At 37.1% G+C, this 21,806-nt stretch overlaps 1 protein-coding gene and 1 long non-coding RNA gene across 5 annotated transcripts; both read right to left on the bottom strand.

Annotated features, from left to right (window-relative positions):
* Positions 1 to 14,333: 14,333 nt before the first annotated feature.
* Positions 14,334 to 16,144, bottom strand: LOC110872295. Of its 2 annotated transcripts, none has more exons than XR_004881934.1 (4): positions 15,907 to 16,144; positions 15,734 to 15,807; positions 15,467 to 15,557; positions 14,334 to 15,413 (listed from the first exon to the last, which is right to left on the bottom strand). It is a non-coding gene; the product is annotated as an uncharacterized LOC110872295 (long non-coding RNA). The 2 variants fall into 2 exon arrangements; XR_002554360.2 differs by having other exon boundaries at positions 14,334 to 15,403; positions 15,907 to 16,143.
* Positions 16,145 to 16,317: 173 nt separating this feature from the next.
* Positions 16,318 to 18,179, bottom strand: LOC110870907. 3 transcript variants are annotated; one of them, XR_002553338.2, is made up of 5 exons: positions 18,137 to 18,179; positions 17,920 to 18,000; positions 17,700 to 17,805; positions 17,283 to 17,401; positions 16,765 to 16,892 (listed from the first exon to the last, which is right to left on the bottom strand). XR_002553338.2 is itself a non-coding variant. In XM_035984536.1 (4 exons), the coding sequence occupies exons 1-3, from the start codon at positions 18,023 to 18,025 to the stop codon at positions 17,308 to 17,310; spliced, it is 306 nt and encodes a 101-aa protein (XP_035840429.1). In that variant the 5' UTR covers positions 18,026 to 18,110; the 3' UTR covers positions 16,318 to 16,513; positions 17,283 to 17,307. The 3 variants fall into 3 exon arrangements, 2 of the variants coding, with proteins under 2 accessions (XP_035840429.1, XP_021975669.1); XM_035984536.1 differs by lacking the exons at positions 16,765 to 16,892; positions 18,137 to 18,179 and adding an exon at positions 16,318 to 16,513 and having other exon boundaries at positions 17,920 to 18,110; XM_022119977.2 differs by lacking the exon at positions 18,137 to 18,179 and having other exon boundaries at positions 17,920 to 18,110.
* Between the last annotated feature and the right edge of the window lie 3,627 nt (positions 18,180 to 21,806).

The raw sequence follows: 21,806 nt of genomic DNA, 5'->3' as shown, positions 1-21,806 counted from the left end.
GTTTGAAAGTTTTGATCAAAAACGAAGTATACTGCCTAAATTCGAAGTCTTAAGGTATCAAGACGTTGCTACGATACAGGGTATTAACTCGATCACTGCTACGATTCAATGTCCGATCGATTGAAACCAAGCCGATGGATGTTTAAGTGCTGCCCAAATTAGGGCTATACTTTGTCATTCGTCGTGAGGGTTTTGATTTCGTGAGTTATCGTAAATGTTGTATTAAGTTATTGACCTAGTTCGTATCCATTGTCATTTAATTTAGGTTACAAGGCTTATCAGTAGGCTAAACTCTGCCCGTTTAAACTTGCAATGTGAGTCATTCTCTTTTTATTAACAATGTTTTACAATACTCCAATTATTTTCAAAGTTATAATTAACGGGATTAAGTCGTGGAGATCTTGAATCACTGGCAAGTGAGGTATTGTGCACATTACTAATTTCACACGGTTAGGTTCATAAACCTAATAGTGATAATCATCACTAATTGGGTGAAAGGACCCAATAGTGGTATGACCATCGTCACTAGGGTGTGACACGGCGCCAGATAAAAATAAGATAAAAGCCATTGTAATCGCCCTTATGCTGTAATTAATAGCTATGTGTCGTTTTATCAAATTTGAGTGACTCGCCAGTATTTCCCCGCTGATAAAATATTTTTCAAACATGTTTCAGGTGACCTACTGTGAATCAAGGAAAAGTGCTACGGAGCACTAATCAAGCTTGAAGTGGTGGCTCAGTTAAATAAATAAACATGTTTTGTAAAACAGGGAATTTACTTGTGAAATTCCTCTATTGTAAATTACGGGGTTCGTCCCAAATTATGAAATAAAATAATTGGGCATTTTCAATTTTAAAGATCCTGTTAAACTTCCGCTGTCAAATCAAATAATAAATACCACGGGTTTCTGTCCCGCAACTCCTGGACCGGGTCACACTGGGACGGGAGCCGTGACACCTACATACCGATTCACATGAACACACAAACAACACACTCATGAATGCAAGTTAAAACCAATAATGAATATACTAATCAATTTCTAGCACAAGGGACGATGAACAGAAGAAGGAAGCTCCGCCCAGAATGGTGTTTCTGACGACCAGAGAAAGAGAATTGGTGCTAGGGTTTGTGTCTTGTGTGTTTGTGCAAAAATAAGGGAAACCGCATGCAAGGGGTATGTGTATAATTTGCTTGGGCTGGATTCGGGCTTCCGAGGTTTGGGCCGAGGGCAATAAAGAGGGGAGGGGAAAAGTGTTCGGCCCAAGAATTAAGTGTGTGACTCGAGTTTGGGGTGCGGCCCATGTGGTTTGGTGCGACGAGATGTATACATACATGGCATATTCACGTAACACATAACACGTAATCATTTACTTATAACCAATTATATAATATTCAGGTAACATACAACGCAAAACAAAAGATAAATACAATGAAAGGTTTCTGGAATTTATGGGTCGTCACATCATCCCCAACTTGAAAGAAATTTTGTCCCGAAATTTGATAAGCAAACTCAGAGGAGTGAAGTGATAAATCAAGATGACCGTGGATTTGCCCCAGGTGCCACATCATCCCCAACTTGAAAGGGAATTTCGTCCCGAAATTCACCAGTTGTATCAGGATTAGACTGAGCAGTTTTGAATAGCTAAGGATACTTGAGCTTCATAAAATCCTCGCATTCCCATGTAAACTCTGGTCCACGTCTTGAGTTCCAACGAACTCTCACGATTGGGATTCGACTGTGTTTACGAACCTTAACTTCCCGGTCCATAATTTCGATGGGTTCTTCACAAACTGTAACTTGTCATCGATTTTCAGTTCTTGGAAAGGTACCACAAGTGTTTCTTCGGACAAACACTTATTTAAGTTTGAGACATGGAAGACAGCATCTACGTTACCCAGTTCGGCAGGTAACTTGAGCTTGTAGGCCACTTTATCGATTCGCTCCAAAATTTTGAATGGCCCAACGTAACGTGGATTAAGCTTGTCGCGCTTCTCAAAGCGCACCACACCCTTCCAGGGTGAGACTTTCAACATAACGCGATCGCCTACAGCGAACTCCAAGGGTTCCTACACTTATCGGCGTAGCTTTTCTGACGGTCACGCGCTGCCGCCATACGGTTTCTGATCTGAACAATCTTCTCTGAAGTTTCAAGTACGAGTTCCGAACCTGTGATCTGGCTTTCACCAACCTCAGCCCAACAAAGAGGAGATCGACATTTCCGTCCGTACAATGCCTCGAACGGAGCTGCCTGGATACTGGAATGGTAACTGTTGTTGTAAGAAAACTCTATCAAAGGCAAGTGTTTCTCCCAACCTTTACCAAAATCGATCACAGACGCTCGTAGCATGTCTTCAAGTGTCTGGATGGTTCATTCGCTTTGACCATCCATCTGAGGGTGATAAGCAGTGCTCATGCCAAGATGTGAGCCAAAAGATTTGTGCATCGCCTGCCACAAATCAGATATGAAACGTGGATCATGATCAGAGATGATAGAGGTTGGCACCCCGTGTCTAGAAACCACCTCCTTTAGGTAAACAACAGCAAGTTGTGAGAACTTATCAGTTTCCTTGATCGCTAGGAAGTGTGCAGTTTTTGTCAAACGGTCTACGATCACCCAGATGGTATCGTTCCCGTTCTGAGTTCTAGGCAAAGGAGTGACAAAGTCCATGGCAATCTGTTCCCATTTCCACATGGGTATTTCTGGTTGCTGAAGCAGACCAGATGGCTTCTGGTATTCCACCTTGACTTTCGCACAAGTCAAACATTTACTCACATACGTCGCGATGTGGGCTTTCATTTTCGGCCACCAGTATAAGACTTTTAGGTCCTTATACATCTTATCAGACCCCGGGTGAACAGAGTAGCGAGACTTGTGTGCTTCGTCAATCACAAGTTCTCTAAGGTTTCCATACAGAGGGACCCATATTCGCTCCATGAAGTAGCGAATGCCGTCAGATCTTTCCACGAGTTGTTTCTCCAAGCCTCGCATGGCTTCGGCAATAAGGTTCTCGTCCTTCAACACTTCAACTTGGGCTGAACGGATCTGGTCAGGTAGGTTAGAATGGATGGTGAGCTGCAAAGCGCAGACACGTTTGGGTTTCGTTTCCTTGCGACTGAGGGCATCGGCTACCACGTTAGCTTTGCCTGAATGGTACTTGATTGCACAATCATAATCATTCAAGAGTTCCACCCAGCGACGCTGTCGCATGTTTAACTCCTTCTGATCAAAGATGTGTTGAAGGCTCTTGTGGTCAGTATAAATAGTGCATTTAGTACCGTACAAGTAATGCCTCCAGATCTTCAACGCGAAAACCACGGCCCCTAACTCTAAGTCGTGAGTCGTGTAATTCTTCTCAAGAATCTTCAATTGTCGAGAAGCGTAAGCGATCACCTTCTCGCGTTGCATCAGCACACAACCAAGACCCTGAATAGAAGCATCACAGTACACCACGAAATCTTCGGTACCCTCAGGTAAGGACAAGATTGGTGCACTGCAAAGTTTTTGTTTCAACAGCTGAAAAGCGTCTTCCTGCTTCGTTCCCCAAGAGGTAAGAGGTTGAGCGATCCTTGAGAAGTCTTTGATAAATATGCGGTAGTACCCAGCGAGACCTAGAAATTGTCGCACCTCCGAAGGATTCTTTGGTGCCACCCAATTTTTAATAGCATCAATCTTAGCGGGATCCACTTGTATTCCTAATTCGTTAATAATGTGGCCAAGGAAGTGTACTTCTCGGATCCAGAAGTCGCACTTAGAAAACTTCGCATAAAGTCGCTCCTTCCTCAGGAGCTCCAGGATAAGACGGAAGTGCCGCTCGTGGTCCTCCTTGCTCTTAGAATAGATCAAGATGTCATCGATAAACACGATGATGAAATCGTCAAGGTACGTTTTGCACACACGATTCATGAGGTCCATGAAGACCGTTGGTGCGTTAGTTAACCCGAATGGCATAACCAGAAATTCGTTGTGACCATACTGCGTTCTGAAGGCTGTCTCATCTGATGATAGCACGATCATAAATCGATTTTCGAGTAAAAGCTTGACCCTTGCAACTGGTCAAACAGATCGTTGATGCGTGGCAAAGGATAACGGTTCTTAACCGTCACCTTGTTGAGTTCACGATAATCTATACACATACGACAGGACCCGTCTTTCTTCTTCACGAATAGAATTGGGGCTCCCCAAGGAGAAGAACTAGGTCGGATAAAGCCTCTATCCAGTAGTTCTTGAAGTTGATTAGACAGTTCTTGCAACTCTCCTAGTGCAAGACGATAAGGAGCACGAGTAATCGGGGCTGCTCCTGGCGTAAGGTCGATCTGAAATTCACCTGACGTTGAGGAGGTAAACCAGGAAGTTCTTCAGGAAATACATCGAAAAACTCACGAACAACTGACAGGTCTTCGATTTTCCTTTTTTCAGGCTGAGTGTCAGTAACAAGTGCTAAAATAGCAAGATAGCCCTTTCGTAGACACTTCTAGGCTTTCATAGCTAAAATGATGCCAACCATTGCACCTCTTCGATGACCTTGTACCAACAGAGATTCTCCACTGGGGAAAGGAATACGTATGATTTTCTCTTTACAGAGAATTTCCACTTGGTGCTTAGACAACCAATCCATACCAACAACTACATCAAAGCTTCCAAGAGTAACGGGAAGTAGGTCAATGTCGAACACTTGACCCATAAGATCGAGTTTACATCCAAGATGAACATGTGAGGCTTAAATTGACTTGCCATCAGCCAATTCTACTATGTGTTTGTTTACAAGAGGTGTTGGAGTCAACCCTAACTGAAGACTGAACCCCAATGACACATAACTCCAATCGGCGCCAGAGTCGAATAAAACAGAAGCAAAAAGATCGTTCACAGAAAATGTACCAGTCACAACGTTGCCATCGTTCCTAGCTTCCCCAGCACCTATAGTAAACACCCTTCCACGCGCACCATTTCCACCATTATTGCCATTGTTATTGTTCTCAGTGTTGTTGTTATTATTCCCAACATTCCGATTCAGTTGAGGGCAATCCCTCCTAAAATGCCCCTCGTCCCCACAGTGGAAGCAGCCCTTACGATTACCCTGGTTCTGTTGAGACTGCTGCCTTTCCTGTTGCAGCGGCTGCTGTTGATGTGGGGGTTGATGTTGCTGCTGCTTTGGGAATGGGGCCCTGCAATCCCTTGCCAAATGACCCACTTTGTTGCACCTGTGACAGATTTGGGTGCACGGTCCACGGTGATGGTAATTGCACTTAGTGCACTTTGGCTGTTTCCCCACGTAAGAACCCTAATTCGGGTTGTTGCTCTAGTTCTGATTGACAGAGGATGATTGGCTAAAACTGCGATTGTTACTGTTGTCTGGCTTCTTCTATGACTGGTTTGAGTTGGACACTTTGTCTGTATCATTCCACTTACGTTTGTTATCAATAGCGGGAGTAGTAGCTGTAGTAGTAGTGGCAGTAGTAGAAACACGTGGCGGTAGCGAGCCACGCTCCACCTCCTGATCAGTGATCTTGTGGGCTAAGTGGATGATTCGGGGCAAGTTGTCAAGATTCGCCGCAATGACTAAACCCTTGACTTGTGGTGCTAGACCATTGATGTATAGCTCAATTCTACGATGTGGTGGTCGTGATAAGTTAGGACACATATTCTCAAGTTCGTGAGATCGCTTCGTGTACGCCTCGATCTTAGATCCTGCCATCTTCAGGTTGTAATACTCATTTTCCAGCTTTTGGATCCCATCACGAGGGCAGTACTCTTCTTGCATCAGTTCCTTGAAATCGTCCCAAGTAGTTGCGTTCGCCATTTCGATACCCAGCATCTTGAGTTGGGAATTCCACCAAGTCAAGGCACCATCTTCAAGTGTGCCCGAAGCATACTTCACTCTGTCCCCAGCGGGACAGTTACACATAGCAAAGACCGACTCTGCTTTCTCAAACCAATGAAGTAACCCCACTGCTCCTTCAGTCCCACTAAACGTTTGTGGCTTACAATCCATAAATGTTTTGAACGTGCAAACAGGTGGATTGTTCTGATTCTGATTCACGTGTTAACCTAAGGATGAAAGAAAATACAACACACGAGTAAGAGTCGAGTACGTGACACAAAGATAAAGAGTATTTGGCACATGTCGTACCAGCCTGCTGAGGCGGTAGGGCTTCAGCCACACGTGTATTGATCAAGTCGGTTAATTCAGCCTGGGACATAACTATGTTGCCACGTCCACCGTCGCGGCCTCCACCACGTCCACCGTTTCGTCCGCTCATGATTCTATATAAGAAGAGTGGAAAAGGTTAAGGGTCAGGATGGATAGGAGTCAAACATCGCTATGACTTCTACAGATTACTAAGTTATATCACTATGCCAAACAACGGAACAGAAACCCTTTCACACTCGCTAAGCCTAACTGGGACTCAAATACACCCCACATTATCATTATGTGTGCACCCATAATGATAATGCGATTTGCATGTTTATCTCAGCTCCTCTTAACTCGTGCTAAAAGGTTCCTCGGTTTCGAGTAACAAGACAAAAGACATCACAAAACATAGATCATCAAAGTCTAGGGAGAACATCACACTATCAGTCACATAACGTAAGCAAGTAACACATGAATTCATATTGTAGTGCTAAGTGTGCAATCACATGCAATGTCATACGTAAGTGTACCCTAGTTATGCTGTGCAATAAGTAAACGAGAGACGAACCTTGCAATCTGGAGCTGAGTGTCATGGTTGATTTTTCAGAACTGTTCGCTTATAGTCTGGTTTTATAAAAACGTTTTAAAACCTAGTTCACTATAACCAGTGGCTCTGATACCAAACTGTCACACCCCCAAAATACCACATGCGGAAACCCCGCTAGGCTTGTGATGTACCAGGATCCAACCAACAATCACATTGAACTATTAACAAGATATTATAATAAATTCCCATTTATTAAAGCATTCTCAAACATAACTCAAAGTTTAACGTGTTCAGCGGAAGCATAAAGTAAACCATTGTTTAATGTTGCAAAACCAAATGCATGATAATCAATAAACTTGTCTCATGTTTCCAAAAGGCTCGACCCATGACTTCTCCAGCAATCCCAGACAGCAAGTTCCTTGTCCAAAGAATCTAACGACCTGCGAGAATGCAACAAGTGTATCAGCACAACGCTGGCGAGTTCACCGTTTTTACAAAACGTTTAGTTACCAAGTGATTAGTCCAATTTAGTAACAATTCTGAAAACAATATTGATAATAACTCGATACCGTACAAGATGGCTTTAGTTACAAAGTTTGCATCCAATCCGTACGCTTGCAACTGTAAATACCACACTCTCGTATGTTAATCAAATTGTTTCCAAATGTTAAAAAAACAACAAAGCCTCAAAAATTCATACCGCATAAATTTCTCTTTCAAATTAAGTAGAAATACACTTGATGCTATATCATCTCCAAAAGCAGCAACATAGTTTTCTTTGTTCACATCTTCAATCAATACATAAAATTAGATTTAGGTCGAAGAAATTTGAATGTATAACCTTGTAATGAAGATTAGAGTGTTCGTTGCTACTTGAATCAGACATAATTTCACTACTTAAAATCCTAGCACCTATTGATTTTTTATGATTTTGCAAAGCCTAAAAACAAAACAGCCCCAAAAAAATCAAATCATAAAAGCATCTAGATAAAACAAATAGAATCTGAGAAAAATAAACACCAACCCTACAAAACTCAAGCATAACATTTTGGTATTCGTCAAACAACATAAACCCACATGGAAAACGAATGAAAACAATAGCCTACCATCTTGCAACAACCGATTGAAGAGATGTTCAATAGATGAATGTGTAGAATGAAAGATAGCAAAATAATAAAGAGAAAATAAAGAACGAATGAAGACATTAGTTTATTGATTCATGATTCATGTCCTAGATAAAGATTACTAACACCAACAGAACTAATAACTCCACTACATGTAAATTTGAAATAGAATGGTTTGCATATTGATTCACAGTCTAAAAGAACTTTTAAAAATATTCCGCTAAAGCAACTTGTTGTAGCACAAACCCGTTTAACCCGTTACCCAATCCACTTTACCCTCCTATCTGACAGCATCTTAACAAAAACTGTATGCGGACCCTATTTTGGGATGCATGAGTACAAACTGATATCTAACAAATTCATATCGTATTTGTATCTAAAAAGTAGCTTGATTGACCTTTAAAGTCAAAGTCTACACAATTACTAAAATGTGAATCTATTTAGTGACAAAAATCTCAAGCATGGCATATTTTAATATTATTGAGATATTTTGTTGAAAATGCTCCAATGCATAAGTATACTGGAAAATAAAGTCCTGATCAATGAAAGGTATATCATATGTTGTAAGAAACACATCAAAAGGTAAGATTTGGATCTCCATAATGCAACATAAGCATTAATATCCAGGTCAAGGAAAACTTGCTCACTACCTATGGGTAAACTTACATTGGTTGATGAAATACATGATCCCCACATTATCGAGCTCGATCACGGTGTCACACCGTAGTAGCATCCCTACTTTTTAACCACCCTCACATAATCATATATGTATTGAAAACCCGTTTCACGTAAAGATCAACCTCAAAGTTAGAACTAATGTTCAACAAAATGCTAATAATTTATATATATGATAATCATGCTTCCGACGTAGCAACCACCATTCGAATATAGCCACACCACCAATGACCACTGTGTTACAGAATCAACATCATCATAAGAACTATTTTCGACCAAGACCAAAGTTATTAATGATTCAAAGTAAACATACTATAGATCATTATGTCACTATGATCATTAGATAAATATAATTATAATAAAAATGTACCTGTTAGCATCATATTAAGTTATTAACATTCATAATATAACCCGAACCCATATAGCCGAAACCCAAACCCCCGGATTTCTTGTTAGATTTGTGTCGTGCAAAAAATCACACACCTAATTTTTAAAGATTCAAGATTTGTCAAGTAAAGTTTGAAGTTAACTTACGCTCCACCGATAAAAGGAACACCCCATCTTGAATCTCTACATCTTGTTTAGAAAAAACTAAGATATTTAAAAAGACAGCATATTTTTTATAATAAAAAATGTGTAGTAATTTGTTAAATTACTACAATACAAGATGCAAAAGCATTGAAACTTTCTCATGGGAAACAACGTACGTATGAAGAATTGTCGGGTTATGAGGGGCTCGTAGTGATAAGGCCTAGCTCCACACCAAAGTGTAATCTGCAATCTCAGTTGTATCGTGTACGACTATCTTAAAAGAATTAAGCTAAACGATTTGTCTACCTATTCCTTTCATGAACAGAAAGAAAGGCGGTCCACAAATTCACTCTTGGTCAGTGTGGGAAAACGAATGAAAACAACACAAACCCACATGGAAAACTAATGAAAACAATAGCCTACCATCTTGCAACAACCGATTGAAGAGAGAAAGTAAAACCCTAATCGTTCAAGACATGAATGAGTAGGATTACAGATATCAAAATAAAGAAAACAAATTCACGAAAAATTATAAAGTTACTGAGATTGCAGATTAGGTTAGTAGAAGACTAGAAATCAGAAGATGCATATAATCCATTGATGAGGCGAATTAGGGTTTCTGATGGAGTCGTAAGAATTGAAAGAAAATATGACGCCGATATTTAGAGTACAGGGTAATCTAATTTACACTGGCGGATCGGGTAATATTGTGACAACTGTCAAATTTGCATGCATCCGTACAATTATTAAACAATGATTAGTGCTTAATGACTGTGCTGAATTACAATTAATGATTTGAATTGCTTTCTGATTATTTCCATATACATACATGTGCATCATATATTGCAAATGACATACCATTATTGCATGCAAACTTTATTGATTCAAATGATGCACGAAATACAGCTAGCACAGTTATCAGACAAATCAGAAAAATGCTGACGGAGTTCAGTATATAGACAAACATGGTATTGAGATACAGAATGGGCCAGAAACCAAGAGTTACACTAGTATAGTGTGTAGGAAAGTAAGGATCATAAAACCGCCTTCCTAGTGATAGTTTAAGTGCCGGAAAGTGCCTAAAACTCACATAAACTGCAGAATTCTGCAGAATTCAGCAAAATTCAACATTTAAACAACTTAATGTCATGCAGAAATATGGTTAAATGGTCCTGAATACTTTCCTAAGTGTCGGGAATCAAAAATGTCACAAAAGGTAACATAAAGCACACTAAACTGCATAGTCTAGCACCTTAACGAACCGGTAACCAACCGAACAAACGGACACTACCCAAAACACCAAATTTTCACTAGAAGCACTGTTTTAACATTTCTAAGCTAGTTATGGTCCTCAAACATCACAACATACTAAATAAATATCTAGTTATTAAACCCCTAACTAGATACTTGAAATCCAAACATAAACTAACTAATTGGTTGGAAACCTAGTCTAGACCCCCCCCCCCACCTATTGGCGGGTTCTAGTAGCCCCCACATGAAGATTTTAGTTGATTTAATTATTGGATCTTGTCTCCATCTTTTGTAAGCATAAGAACCATTGGTCTAAATCATGTTGGAAGATTTCTATAATTACCCCCAAGTTCTAACCACATTTCTAATCATCTTCCTCAACACAAGAAAACCTCCCTCTTCACCCCATAGCTTATGGCCACACATCACCACTACACCATCTCCATTTTCACTTCAACTTCATGCATTCTAAGGTGTTCACAAGGTGTCTCTTGCTAAGTAAGGGAGCTTGGAGCTTGGAGCTTGGAGCTTGAAGAGTTGAAGGACCTTCACCATTTGCTTTTATCCACTTCATTACTTCTCTTGATCATCCCTAGCCTTAAGCTAGTGGTAAGAACACTAATCCTTTCATTTTACATTTATTTCAAGTGGTTAAAAGATGATACATAATGATAAACTTGAAGAACACTAAGAATCACAAGAATGAAACTTGAACATAAGCTTAAATCATGAAGAAACTATGTTGTTTATATGTTGTTATGCTTGATGATTGTTGTTTATTCATGTATTTGATGTTGATCATCATATGATCTTGCTAGATCATGATCATGATTAAAAACATAATCTAGCAAGATGAGAGGATGAAAATGTTGTAGGATCATAGATCATCCTCATGAGAAACATGAACTTGAATGAATATGTTGTGTTCTTGTAAAATGAAGACTAAAGTAAGTTGTAAATCTTGTAAATCTAAGATTTCAACAGTGATTTTCCAAGAACCCAAGTTAAAAATACAAGTTTTACTAAATATTGGTTCTTAAATAAATAAACCTCCTTTTTGGTGGTTAATAAAGTGTAGAACTATATGTGTAACAAGAAAAATCCATGAAGAAACATTTTTAGAAAATAAGATTGTAAGTTGTAAAGATCTAAATTCTTTAAAAATTGATGTTTTGAAAGAACCAACCGCACTTTAAAGGGTAACAAGACTTACTAAATACACTAGTAAGTTACTACAAACTTTTACAAGTTTTCAAGTTCATGAAGTGGTAGTTTATGCTTGATTTTGGCAAAATCGGTAAGTGTAGATTGTTTATTGTTGATGGTGAATTGATTGTGTTGATTTACAAAAAGAAAATGATATGCCTTGAAGGTATGGAAACCTCTATTTTTAAGGGAAACTATGGCAAAATTTTTCTAAAAATTAAACACTTAGAAAAATATTTTTAAACAAATATTTACAAGTGTATTTCAAACCATGGATTTTCACATAAAGTTTGCTATAAATTTTTGTTACAAAAATTACAAATATTGGAGGTTGGTTTTTATAAATAAAAGTGACTAAATATGTAATTAGGAAATATATATTTAGAAGTCACCATGTGTGTGATTATTTGTATACTATGTGTATTAGTTATATTATTTTAGGACTTGAAATAATATAACTCACCAAAATACCAAGAAATTACAATCCAAAATATTACCAAAATTCCAAGAATATGAGTATATAAATTATACCCAAAATATTGGACAAACCGAACAAAGGAATATAACTCACAAAATATTCCGGAAAATTATTTACAAGCATATTTTGGTAATTGGTATTTTGGACACCAAAAGAATGAAAATGGGACTTTTATAATTACTACAAAATTTATCATATTTTTGACAAGAAGGAAATGTATTATTTTTGAGCAAGTAAAAATATATTTTTCTTGTAATTATTAGAAAATACATTATTTTTGAAAGAAAATATATTTTCTTAAATAAACTTTGAATATATTATTTTTGGACGAAAGATGGATTTATATATATTTCTAAGTTAGACTTGAAAACATATTAATTTTTGAGACTTGTATGAAATTTATAAATATTTTTGCCAAGAGAAAAATTATAAATAATTTTTCTAAGTAATACTTCTTAAAATATATATTTTGGAAATATATATATTGATGTATTTTTATTAAAGGTATTATTCCGGAAAAGTCAATATAAAAATGAAGTATAAGGATACTTAATAAACACAATAAAAATACGTATTCCCGTACGTATAAATACACTCCGGAGTACGACACCAATACATGACAAAAATATACAAGTATAAGAATACGAATACGAATACGAATACACTCATCCTTGGGAAGGTTATACATGTACAAATACACATATGTGTCAAGTTAAAATATATTATTTTTAACAATTATTCCAAATTTAATAAATATAATTTAAGTTAAAATATTTATTATTTTGTCAAATAATTATATACTTGGAATAATATTGACGACACAAAGAAACGTAACTCAAAAATACTAAATAAGACCGAGGTCAAGGCACGACCCACCCGTCTAATGAACCGTAGTACGCATGTAGGTAGTCGTGCGTTCTAGAGGAAGCTTTGAGTTACATTGGATTCGAAGAACGCAAAGCTGTGAGTTCATGTCCCCCTTTTCTTTTAACTGTTTTCAGTTTTACAACTTCGGGGGTGAAATACATGTTACAAATGTTTCAATGATTACAAATGGTATGGTTAGCTAAGGAATTAACTGCTAGATCATGTGAATGGGTAAGCGATTAACTTAAGACCATTAATCCTTGTATAAGGACCGAGGGGCATGAGTGATAGATCTATTGGGTGTTGCGAGCCCCACCCATGGGCCTGCGAGTTGGCCGCATGTGGTGACTATGTCGTTCCGCCGGAGGGCCTGTACGAAATACGCATACAGGGTTGAGTGCTTCGTATGCCATGTCACCTATATTAATGTATTAGCTACACATTAATTGATCTGTTTCCTTGTTGCTTCATACCAGTTTACAAATACATACATACTTACAAATGTTTTCAAGGATGATTCATGCACACATACAAATCACATGAACTCGCTCACTTTTGTTGATGTTTTCAAACTACATGTATTTCAGGAAATTAAGAATGGATCTGGCGGGCGTTGAAGTTTACAAGTCATGTCTCTAATAAAAGGTGTCATCCGAAGTCGAAGGGTTTGGGTTATGTATATTATCTTGGATAAGATACATGGCTCGAAGCCTAGTTTGTTAGTGTCTCTTGTGAAGTCCTTATGGATCTAAAACTGGTTGGTATTGTACCTTGAAATTGAAGTCTTGTTTTGTGGTTAAACAATGACGATTGTAATGTTTTGAAACTTAATTTATGGATGGCATCATGGTTTTATCATATAGATGTTTGTTATGGTTGAATGCAATGATATTAAGCAAGTCACACCAAATCACGCTTCCGCAGAAGTCAGGGTGTGACAACTATCCGCGAACGACCCAAATGGTGATCCGCAACTATGGGCGGGAAAATAACGATTTGATGCCCTCAACGTAAGACACATGTCCTTCCAAAGGTTTTGTTTATTATATTACTAGATTATAGACCCCGTGTAATACACGGATTAAAAGATAGAATTATGTAATTTTAGAATAAGGTGTGCACAAATTTACATAAGTAAATTATTTTTATGACATACTTCAAACTATAGTGATTTAAAGTACATATTTAAATCTATAAATATATTCCAAGCTTATTCCATGAAATTGTAGACCGATAATAATTCTAGACGATTAATCGTAAATATAAGAATTAAAATAATTTTCTTATCTAAGTGCTTTAGACCTCTAAATAAATATTACTTTTGATTAATATTGTTACATGATTGGATAATCTTACGAAAATTATAATTTATAAGACTAGTGGGAATGCCCGCGCGTTGCCGCGGGTTCCTTATGTTTTTTAGCCCACGTTGGACTTTGAGAAGTGAATTAAAGCTACATAAATACCAATATTAAAGGGAGTTTCACATGCATGTTACAGTTAAAACAGTTGGAAAAAAGGTAGTAGCGATATAGTTGGTCTACTTTTTTTCTTTTTCGAACGGCAACTTTCAATAACCACAACACCGAAAACCCCCTAGCAAGGAGCTAGGGAGCAGGAACAATAGAACAGAAAAAGAACCAGATTACATATTGAATTTTTTCCATCCATCCCAATACAATGTCACCCCTTAGCTCTACTTTTCACCCACAAGAAACCCAACGATTTTACTTCGCCAATAAAGTTACTTACCGCCACAGGTTCGTTAGCGAAAACATACTTATTCCGAGGTCTCCAATGACTCCAGCAGCTAATTAAAATCACCGCATGCACCATCTTTTTTTTCGTCTCGCTCCCCGGAATGTACTTTTGAACTTGCAGCAGATCGCTTGTCGAGAAGGCGTATATTTGGGTAAAGTCGCAAGCAAACAACCCGTGAATAGGTGATCCACGGTTTCCTCTTCCGACCAACACAAATAACAAGCTAAAGGCCCATGAATAATATTTCTTTTTATCAAGGCGTCTGAGGTGGGGAGGCAACAAAGAATAGTTCTCCATCCAAATGTATTTATCTTCAGCGGGTTGCGGAACCCACGAGCTCCATTCCAGAATTTTATTACTCTGAACCGGGTCAGGGTTATGTAAGCATTTTTTAACTGACGCTACCGTAAAGACACCATTGTTATCTCCCCATCACCTGCACACATCTGACCCGTTCTTAAAATTATATAAGGAGATTGCAGACTTCAAGCTGTCCATGTTCGACCCCGCCCCATCCTGTGGCTCCTCTCCTCTCCAGTCCCCACTGAAATATAGTCAACTGAAATATAGTTAGTCTACCTAGTTGTAAATTAATATCAACGTAACTGTAAAACCAAAAACAAATGCATATCTTTATATATCATGTATACAGATCAAGGCGTCTGAGGTGGGGAGGCGACAAAGAATAGTTCTCCATCCAAATGTATTTTATCTTCAGCGGAACCCACCAGCTCAATTCCAGAATTTTATTACTCTGAACCGGGTCAGGGTTATGTAATCATTTTTTAACTGACGCTACCGTAGAGACACCGTTGTTATCTCCCCGCCACCTACACACATCTGACCCATTCTTAAAATTATGTAAGGAGACTGAAAAAAAAAACCGACCTCACCCCTTGAAAATATGGTTGAACACCTCATTCACACCCCAGCAAATAATCTATAGGTCCGAAAGGAATTTCCGTAGCGTAAGTCTGGCGCCAGCTGCAATAAGATGTCCAAAAAAATCTTTTGATTGCAGGTGCTGAAAATATAAAATAGGACTAAACAGAATCAAGATGATGGGCCCATTTTGTTGTCCATTAAGTAAAAATGACAAGATTTTTTAAAACCATTAGAAATCCAAATATCGTTTCTTTGAAAGGATCAAAAACCATTACCTCCTTTGCTTAAACCATCTCTTATAGCAAGAGTGTTCCTTGGATCTAAAGCCATGATTGCTTCAATTCCAAAGCTTAATCATGTGATAAAAATACAATGAAATATTAATAAAAGGACAAAATAAATAAATGTAAGATATAAAGAAAAATACTGAATTTATTTAGATAACTACCTGTATCAAATATTTATGGCAAAGAATCAAAGTATGCCTTAAATCTCAAGTTGATATCATGTTTTTTCCTTCATACTCCACACCAATACCATTGTCTCAGACTGTTCGGTGTGGGGAGCGGCCTAGGGCCGGCGACGCCCCGTCACACCGCCCCCTAGGGCCGTCCCCGTCCTCAATGTCGCCTGATCCCCGTTCTTGTTGTGCCTCTTCTCTCTCCCTTCTTCATTATACACGCACACATATACATACAACATACATACATATATATATGAGGCTCATCCCCCACACCCTAGGTCCATCCCCCCATCCTCACACCCGCTTACGTGGACGCCTACGTGGCGGAGCATCCTTTGAGGACTGCCCTCCTCCACACCCCATAGTCTCGAAAATGCCCTCTACTTTTTCCAATACCGAAAAATGCAAAAAAAATGCATATGCTTAATATACTAATTAGTGTAACAACAATTTTACTTAAATAAAAAAATCTTGAATACCTAAATAACTTTAACGTACCATACTTGTTTTATGTACAATGTCCTCTAAAATGATGACAGACACAGAGATTTCTAAAGCAAGATCTCACTTGCTATAGCTCCCTTCCCAACATCTGCATTGACATGAATTCAAATAAAGTTACAATAATTATAAAAAATCATTTTGTAACATTTTTTTCCGTAGCAATATACTGAACTTATAGGCTATAGCAAGTCTAGAATTAACATCGTTGCTTTCGCCCCATTGTAATAAACGTTTCACCTTGTCCAAGTTCTGGCTAGCAAGAATTTTAACATCTTCCTTAATATTATGACCAAATTTATAAATCAAATAGAGAGTTGCATTCCTAAGATCTTGGAAGAATTCAGGCTGAATTTGTTGCTCATTTGAATTGACTTGTCAACAAGTGAGAAAATTGAGTAAAGAGACTCTAGTACATTTGTTTGACTACAAAATCCACCACCATCAATCCATCCAAAGTAAAGATCAACCTAATAAGTAACAAACAACCATGAGGTAAACTGTAATGATCAATTATCATTATCAACTATAGAGCTAAAAAACTTGTAGTGTTATGTTAAACAGTGCAGGCACAACACGACACGTTTAACCTGAAGGTAACATGTTCAATGACACGACATGACACGTTTAAGGCAATTAAATATAAGCAGTTCAATAATCATGAATGACATAACAAGTTTAACACGATCAAAAAACAATAAAGCACAATTAACACAATAAAATAAAAGTTCGTTTTGCTTTTCCATGAAACATAAGTCCCATCATTAGTGCACTACAATTTATCGTTCATTTTAGACTTGATAAAAACACGTACCTCCTTAATTTGATAAGCTAATTAAAGATTTAATGATTAATTATACCGTTGATCGTCTTTGGTTCCCAACTTCACCTTCTCTCCGCTTTGATTCTCCAACTCAAGATTAAAATCTTCAACTGGCAATGAACCATCAGCATGCCTGCCAGTGAAGTTGCAGCAGCCCTGCAAATCCCAAAAACAAAATCATCATCAAAACCCTCATCTTTAGGGGTGGTTAACAAGTCAAAAAGTCAACAAAAGCAAAAACTAAACCCAACACATGATCAAAATCAACAAAACTACAACTTTTCACCCCCAATACCCAAATCTTTAACCTGATCATTACAAACCCTACACAAACAAAATCAATAAATTTCAAAAATTTAAACAACCCCAGTAAAAAAGATTCAACCCCACATACAATTACACAAACACGATCAACATTAAAAACAAAAAGATGATCAAAATGAACAAAACCAACCGATAAAACGAAATGGAGTAATTGAACACATTCTCCCATCCAATGTGGTTAAAACAAGAAGCTCCATTTGCTGAACCGCCTTGTTTGAGAACTCGAATTCTTCGATCTGTAACAACAACGGCGATAAGAACGTTTAGTCAACTGCAAAAAGAACCTTGGTAATTAACTATATACTCATATTAATACAAGATTATACATGAACTGAAAAAAAAAATCATACCCTTTTTGTCGTTAGAAGCCCTAGCTCGCTTCACCGCAGTTGCTGGACACATCGGCTCCGCCTCCCTTCCCTTCTGTGGAACTGCATATAAAGCATCTCTTTTCATTGTAACACTTTTCTTATCAGGGGTCGGATGAAAACGATCGGCCGCAACATTCAATAGGAGGTTTAAGGAATTGAGTGTTCATGAAAGAGAAAAAGGAATTGTCTGGATTACCCCATCTAGCGTCTTAAAATATGGAGATTGTCTCAATTTGTCTGCTTTATCTTTGTTGTACATATTCTTTAAAATTGATACGTGTGTCAAAATTACCATCTTGTACATCACTTCTCCTTTTTATAATAGTATAGATAGATAGATATACATTTAATTATGATGACAAATAAAATTATATATTTATTTAGGTTATTTTTTTCAATATCTTAGGTTCTAAAAGATTATTAATGGTTATGATGCATAATTCTTATATATATATATATTGTTAATACTAATTCGGAATATTTCGTTATTCATTGCGAAAAGCTTAAATATTTTGAGTATACGAATAAAACAAACAAATAATATATATGTTCATAATATGTATTTAATGGAGATATTTATATATAATATGAATATTAGGAGAAGAGATTTGATGATATTTTTTTAAAAAATTATTATAATATAATAGGGTTTAAGATAAGTCTAAGTGATATTTATAAATTAAATTAAAAAAGAATTGTAAGATTAAAGGAACAAATGCCATGTGGCATTATTTATAATCATTTCTTAATATTAGATGTCATGTGACATTATTTACACTCTTTCATTAGTATTAGATTAGATTAGATTAGTAAGATTTTTTCAAAATTAAATAACTTAATAATTAAAAAAATACATAACTTAAAAAATACATTAGATAACTTTAAAAAAACATTACATTACTTGATAATTAAAAACATAAACTAATAAAAAAATCCTAACTTAAAAAAAGACTAGGTTGCTTAAATTTAAAAACCTATGAACTCCCTTTTTTTTAATTTTTTCCTTCATTTTCTTAAAAATGTCGCGACCTGCTTTCGGATACGTGTTGATATCGGTTGTCATGATCTTCCAATCCTCTCTTTTTGCCGTCTTTTCTTTCAGGTTAAGCCTTTCATCAACTTCGCATTTCTTTACTTTTACCTTTTCGGTTGTGACCTCGGTGTATGCTTTGAAATGAGCCATCAAATCGTCCATTTTCGAACTACCCCCTGATGAGACTTGTTTTGCGCAGCTGCCGACCTTTTGGTTGTGTCCTTTTCCGTGGGAAAATTCAGGCTAGTCGTTTATATTTATCTGAAAACATGCGTCCGAGCTCCCCGCACAATAACTTCGAGTCTCCGAGGTTTTGGTCCGTTTAACGGTTGCAAGCAAGGGAATGCATCTCTAAGGCTGGACCACGTCACCAAGTAAGGGGATGCTCCTCAAAGAATGGAACAAGGGTGTCAAGGATGGAACTTCCCTTATTTTTCTATTGTTTTGGTTTTTTTTATAAAAATAATAAAGGTAGGTCACCATCATCCCCATTTGTCTAAAAAAATCCATACGCATGAAATTTAGATACATCTGAAACACATCCATTTCTATTTAATGAAACCCTAGAATTCGAAGTACCGTATGAACTATTATATAAATTATAAACCACCATGAATCCATTGTTAAGAGAGTTTGGGATTATGTTTTGAAGTGATTATTTGATTATTACGTTTGTAAAACATAAATAATCTAAAAAAGTGTTTTGATGAAAAAAATGATTATTTGCCTTCAAAACGCAGTTTTGGAGAAGCATGTACCTGCATGCTTTTTCAAAAAGCAGTTTTGAAAATGCAAAATTTATTTTGAAAACACATAATATATTTTGAAAACGCAACACCAAACACCCCCTAAGCACCATACGAAGCACTGTGAATTGATTGAGAGAGTACAAAACTCTTGTTCTTTGATCAAATGCAGATTTGAATCCATATATCAGGCGACAAAGGTCTGAGTGTAAGATTGTTCTGATTGGACTACTACGAGTGATTCGATTCGTATGATTTGGGTTGCAAAAGTGAAAACCCGTGAGATCGGAACTTTGATTCGGAGAAGATGAAGAGCAGATCTGAAAGATCAAAGCAAATCGGAAAAAAAAGTTCACCGGAAAAATAAGGATTTCGTCGGAGAAGAAAGAATCTCTCTGGAAATTAAGGATTTGAATGTGGCCGTCTAGAACGGTAGGAAGTCGACAATGACGACATGCAGAGCCAGAGGGGGTGGTGCACCCAAACCCCGACGTCCCGAAACGGAACGACCCCACACTCAAGAGCTTGAGAAACATTTATTTGAGTTTTTCATGGGGGTGTGTCTAAATACACCCCGTATTACTTGCTACACCCCCTCTTGTGAGTGGAAAGATGATGGGTCCCACACCTAAATTTATGAGATAAGATGTGTAAGAAGTAAATAGCGAGGGTGCATTTAGTATCAGTCGTTTGCAAAAGAGCGTATATGCATATGACAAACATTTATTTGAGTTTTTCATGTATTTGGAAAAGGAAAAGTTAACGCAAATCACAGGTGTAGTAAAAGCAAGGTTGGAGAATTCACTAGTTGACCAATGAGGTGGGGACTAACGACTACTCGTGATTAATCGGATTGGGTTTTTTATATGTAATTTTCAGTTTTATGTATACACATACACATTTTTATGGGTCAATATTTTAAGTAGTTAGGATTTAACTCTTAGTCAACTCATTTTTTTAAGTATACAAGATTAATTGTTGGAATTCACATTGTTTTATTGGAAACTGGCCGGAATTTAAAGGTTTTGGCCGGAATATACAGGTTTTTTCCCGGAATCTAGCCGGAATCGCCAATTTTTGGCTGGTCGACTAGGCCCGACTAGCGATTAATGGACTGATTAATGAAAAATTACTCAATTACTGGCCGACTAACGATTAATGGACTAGTCGCTACCTAATCACGATTTTTACAGTACTAAGTAAAAGATTGATGTTTTCTTGCTTACAATTATTTACCTAATATTTATTAATAGTATTTTTAACTTAACACAGAAGTTATTAAAATTTTTGTTTGATTTTCTTTTTATTTAGTTTATTTTTTAGTAACTTAACGGTTCTTTTACACAGATGCACTATTGAAGAATTTTTACACATCAAGATATTTTTGATGTTATGATAAAAAGTAAAATACAATTGGTCGAATCCTTTAGAATACCAGTTTAAAAAACAAAATTTATTATAAGCTCAACAGCTAAAAGAACAAAATGTTTTTATAAGCTCAACACCTCAGTAAATTCTTTTTTTATAAATGTTAAGTAATTTTTTTTCCGTTTACATTGTATGATGTACGGTAAGAAAAAAGTTAAGGATGCCCCCGAATTTTTCTTTTTCTCTAGATCCGCCACTCACGACAGTTGTCCGAAACAGAACTGTTAGTTAGAGTTAGCTGCGAGGTTGCTACTTATCGTAACAAAAGGTAGGTCAGCGTGGTAAGTGTCGTTGCACATGCGGTTGTTTATTGATTTTGTCTACGCGGGTTAGTGGGTTACCTACAACGTAAAGTAAAATTTTATAGAGTAAAATGCAATTTTACCCCCTGGGGTTTAAGCTCATTGGCACTCTGATCCCCTTCCTGGAAATAATTGCAATCCCCCCCCCCCAACATTGATGTTATGTCGCAATATTACCCCCTGCCGTCAGTCAACGGTTGTTTGACTGTTAAAGGTAAGGGTATTTTGGTAGTCTTACCCCATATTTATTATTATTATATATAAAAAAATACCTACACATATATACAGATAGTTTTTTTTTTTTTTTTTTGAAAATAAATACTCAAACAACCATCTCTCTCCTGTCTCTCTCTCATC

This window comes from Helianthus annuus, chromosome 15, assembly GCF_002127325.2.
Source record: "Helianthus annuus cultivar XRQ/B chromosome 15, HanXRQr2.0-SUNRISE, whole genome shotgun sequence".
Taxonomy (NCBI): Eukaryota; Viridiplantae; Streptophyta; class Magnoliopsida; order Asterales; family Asteraceae; genus Helianthus; species Helianthus annuus.
This window is presented reverse-complemented; position numbering and strand designations above follow the sequence as displayed.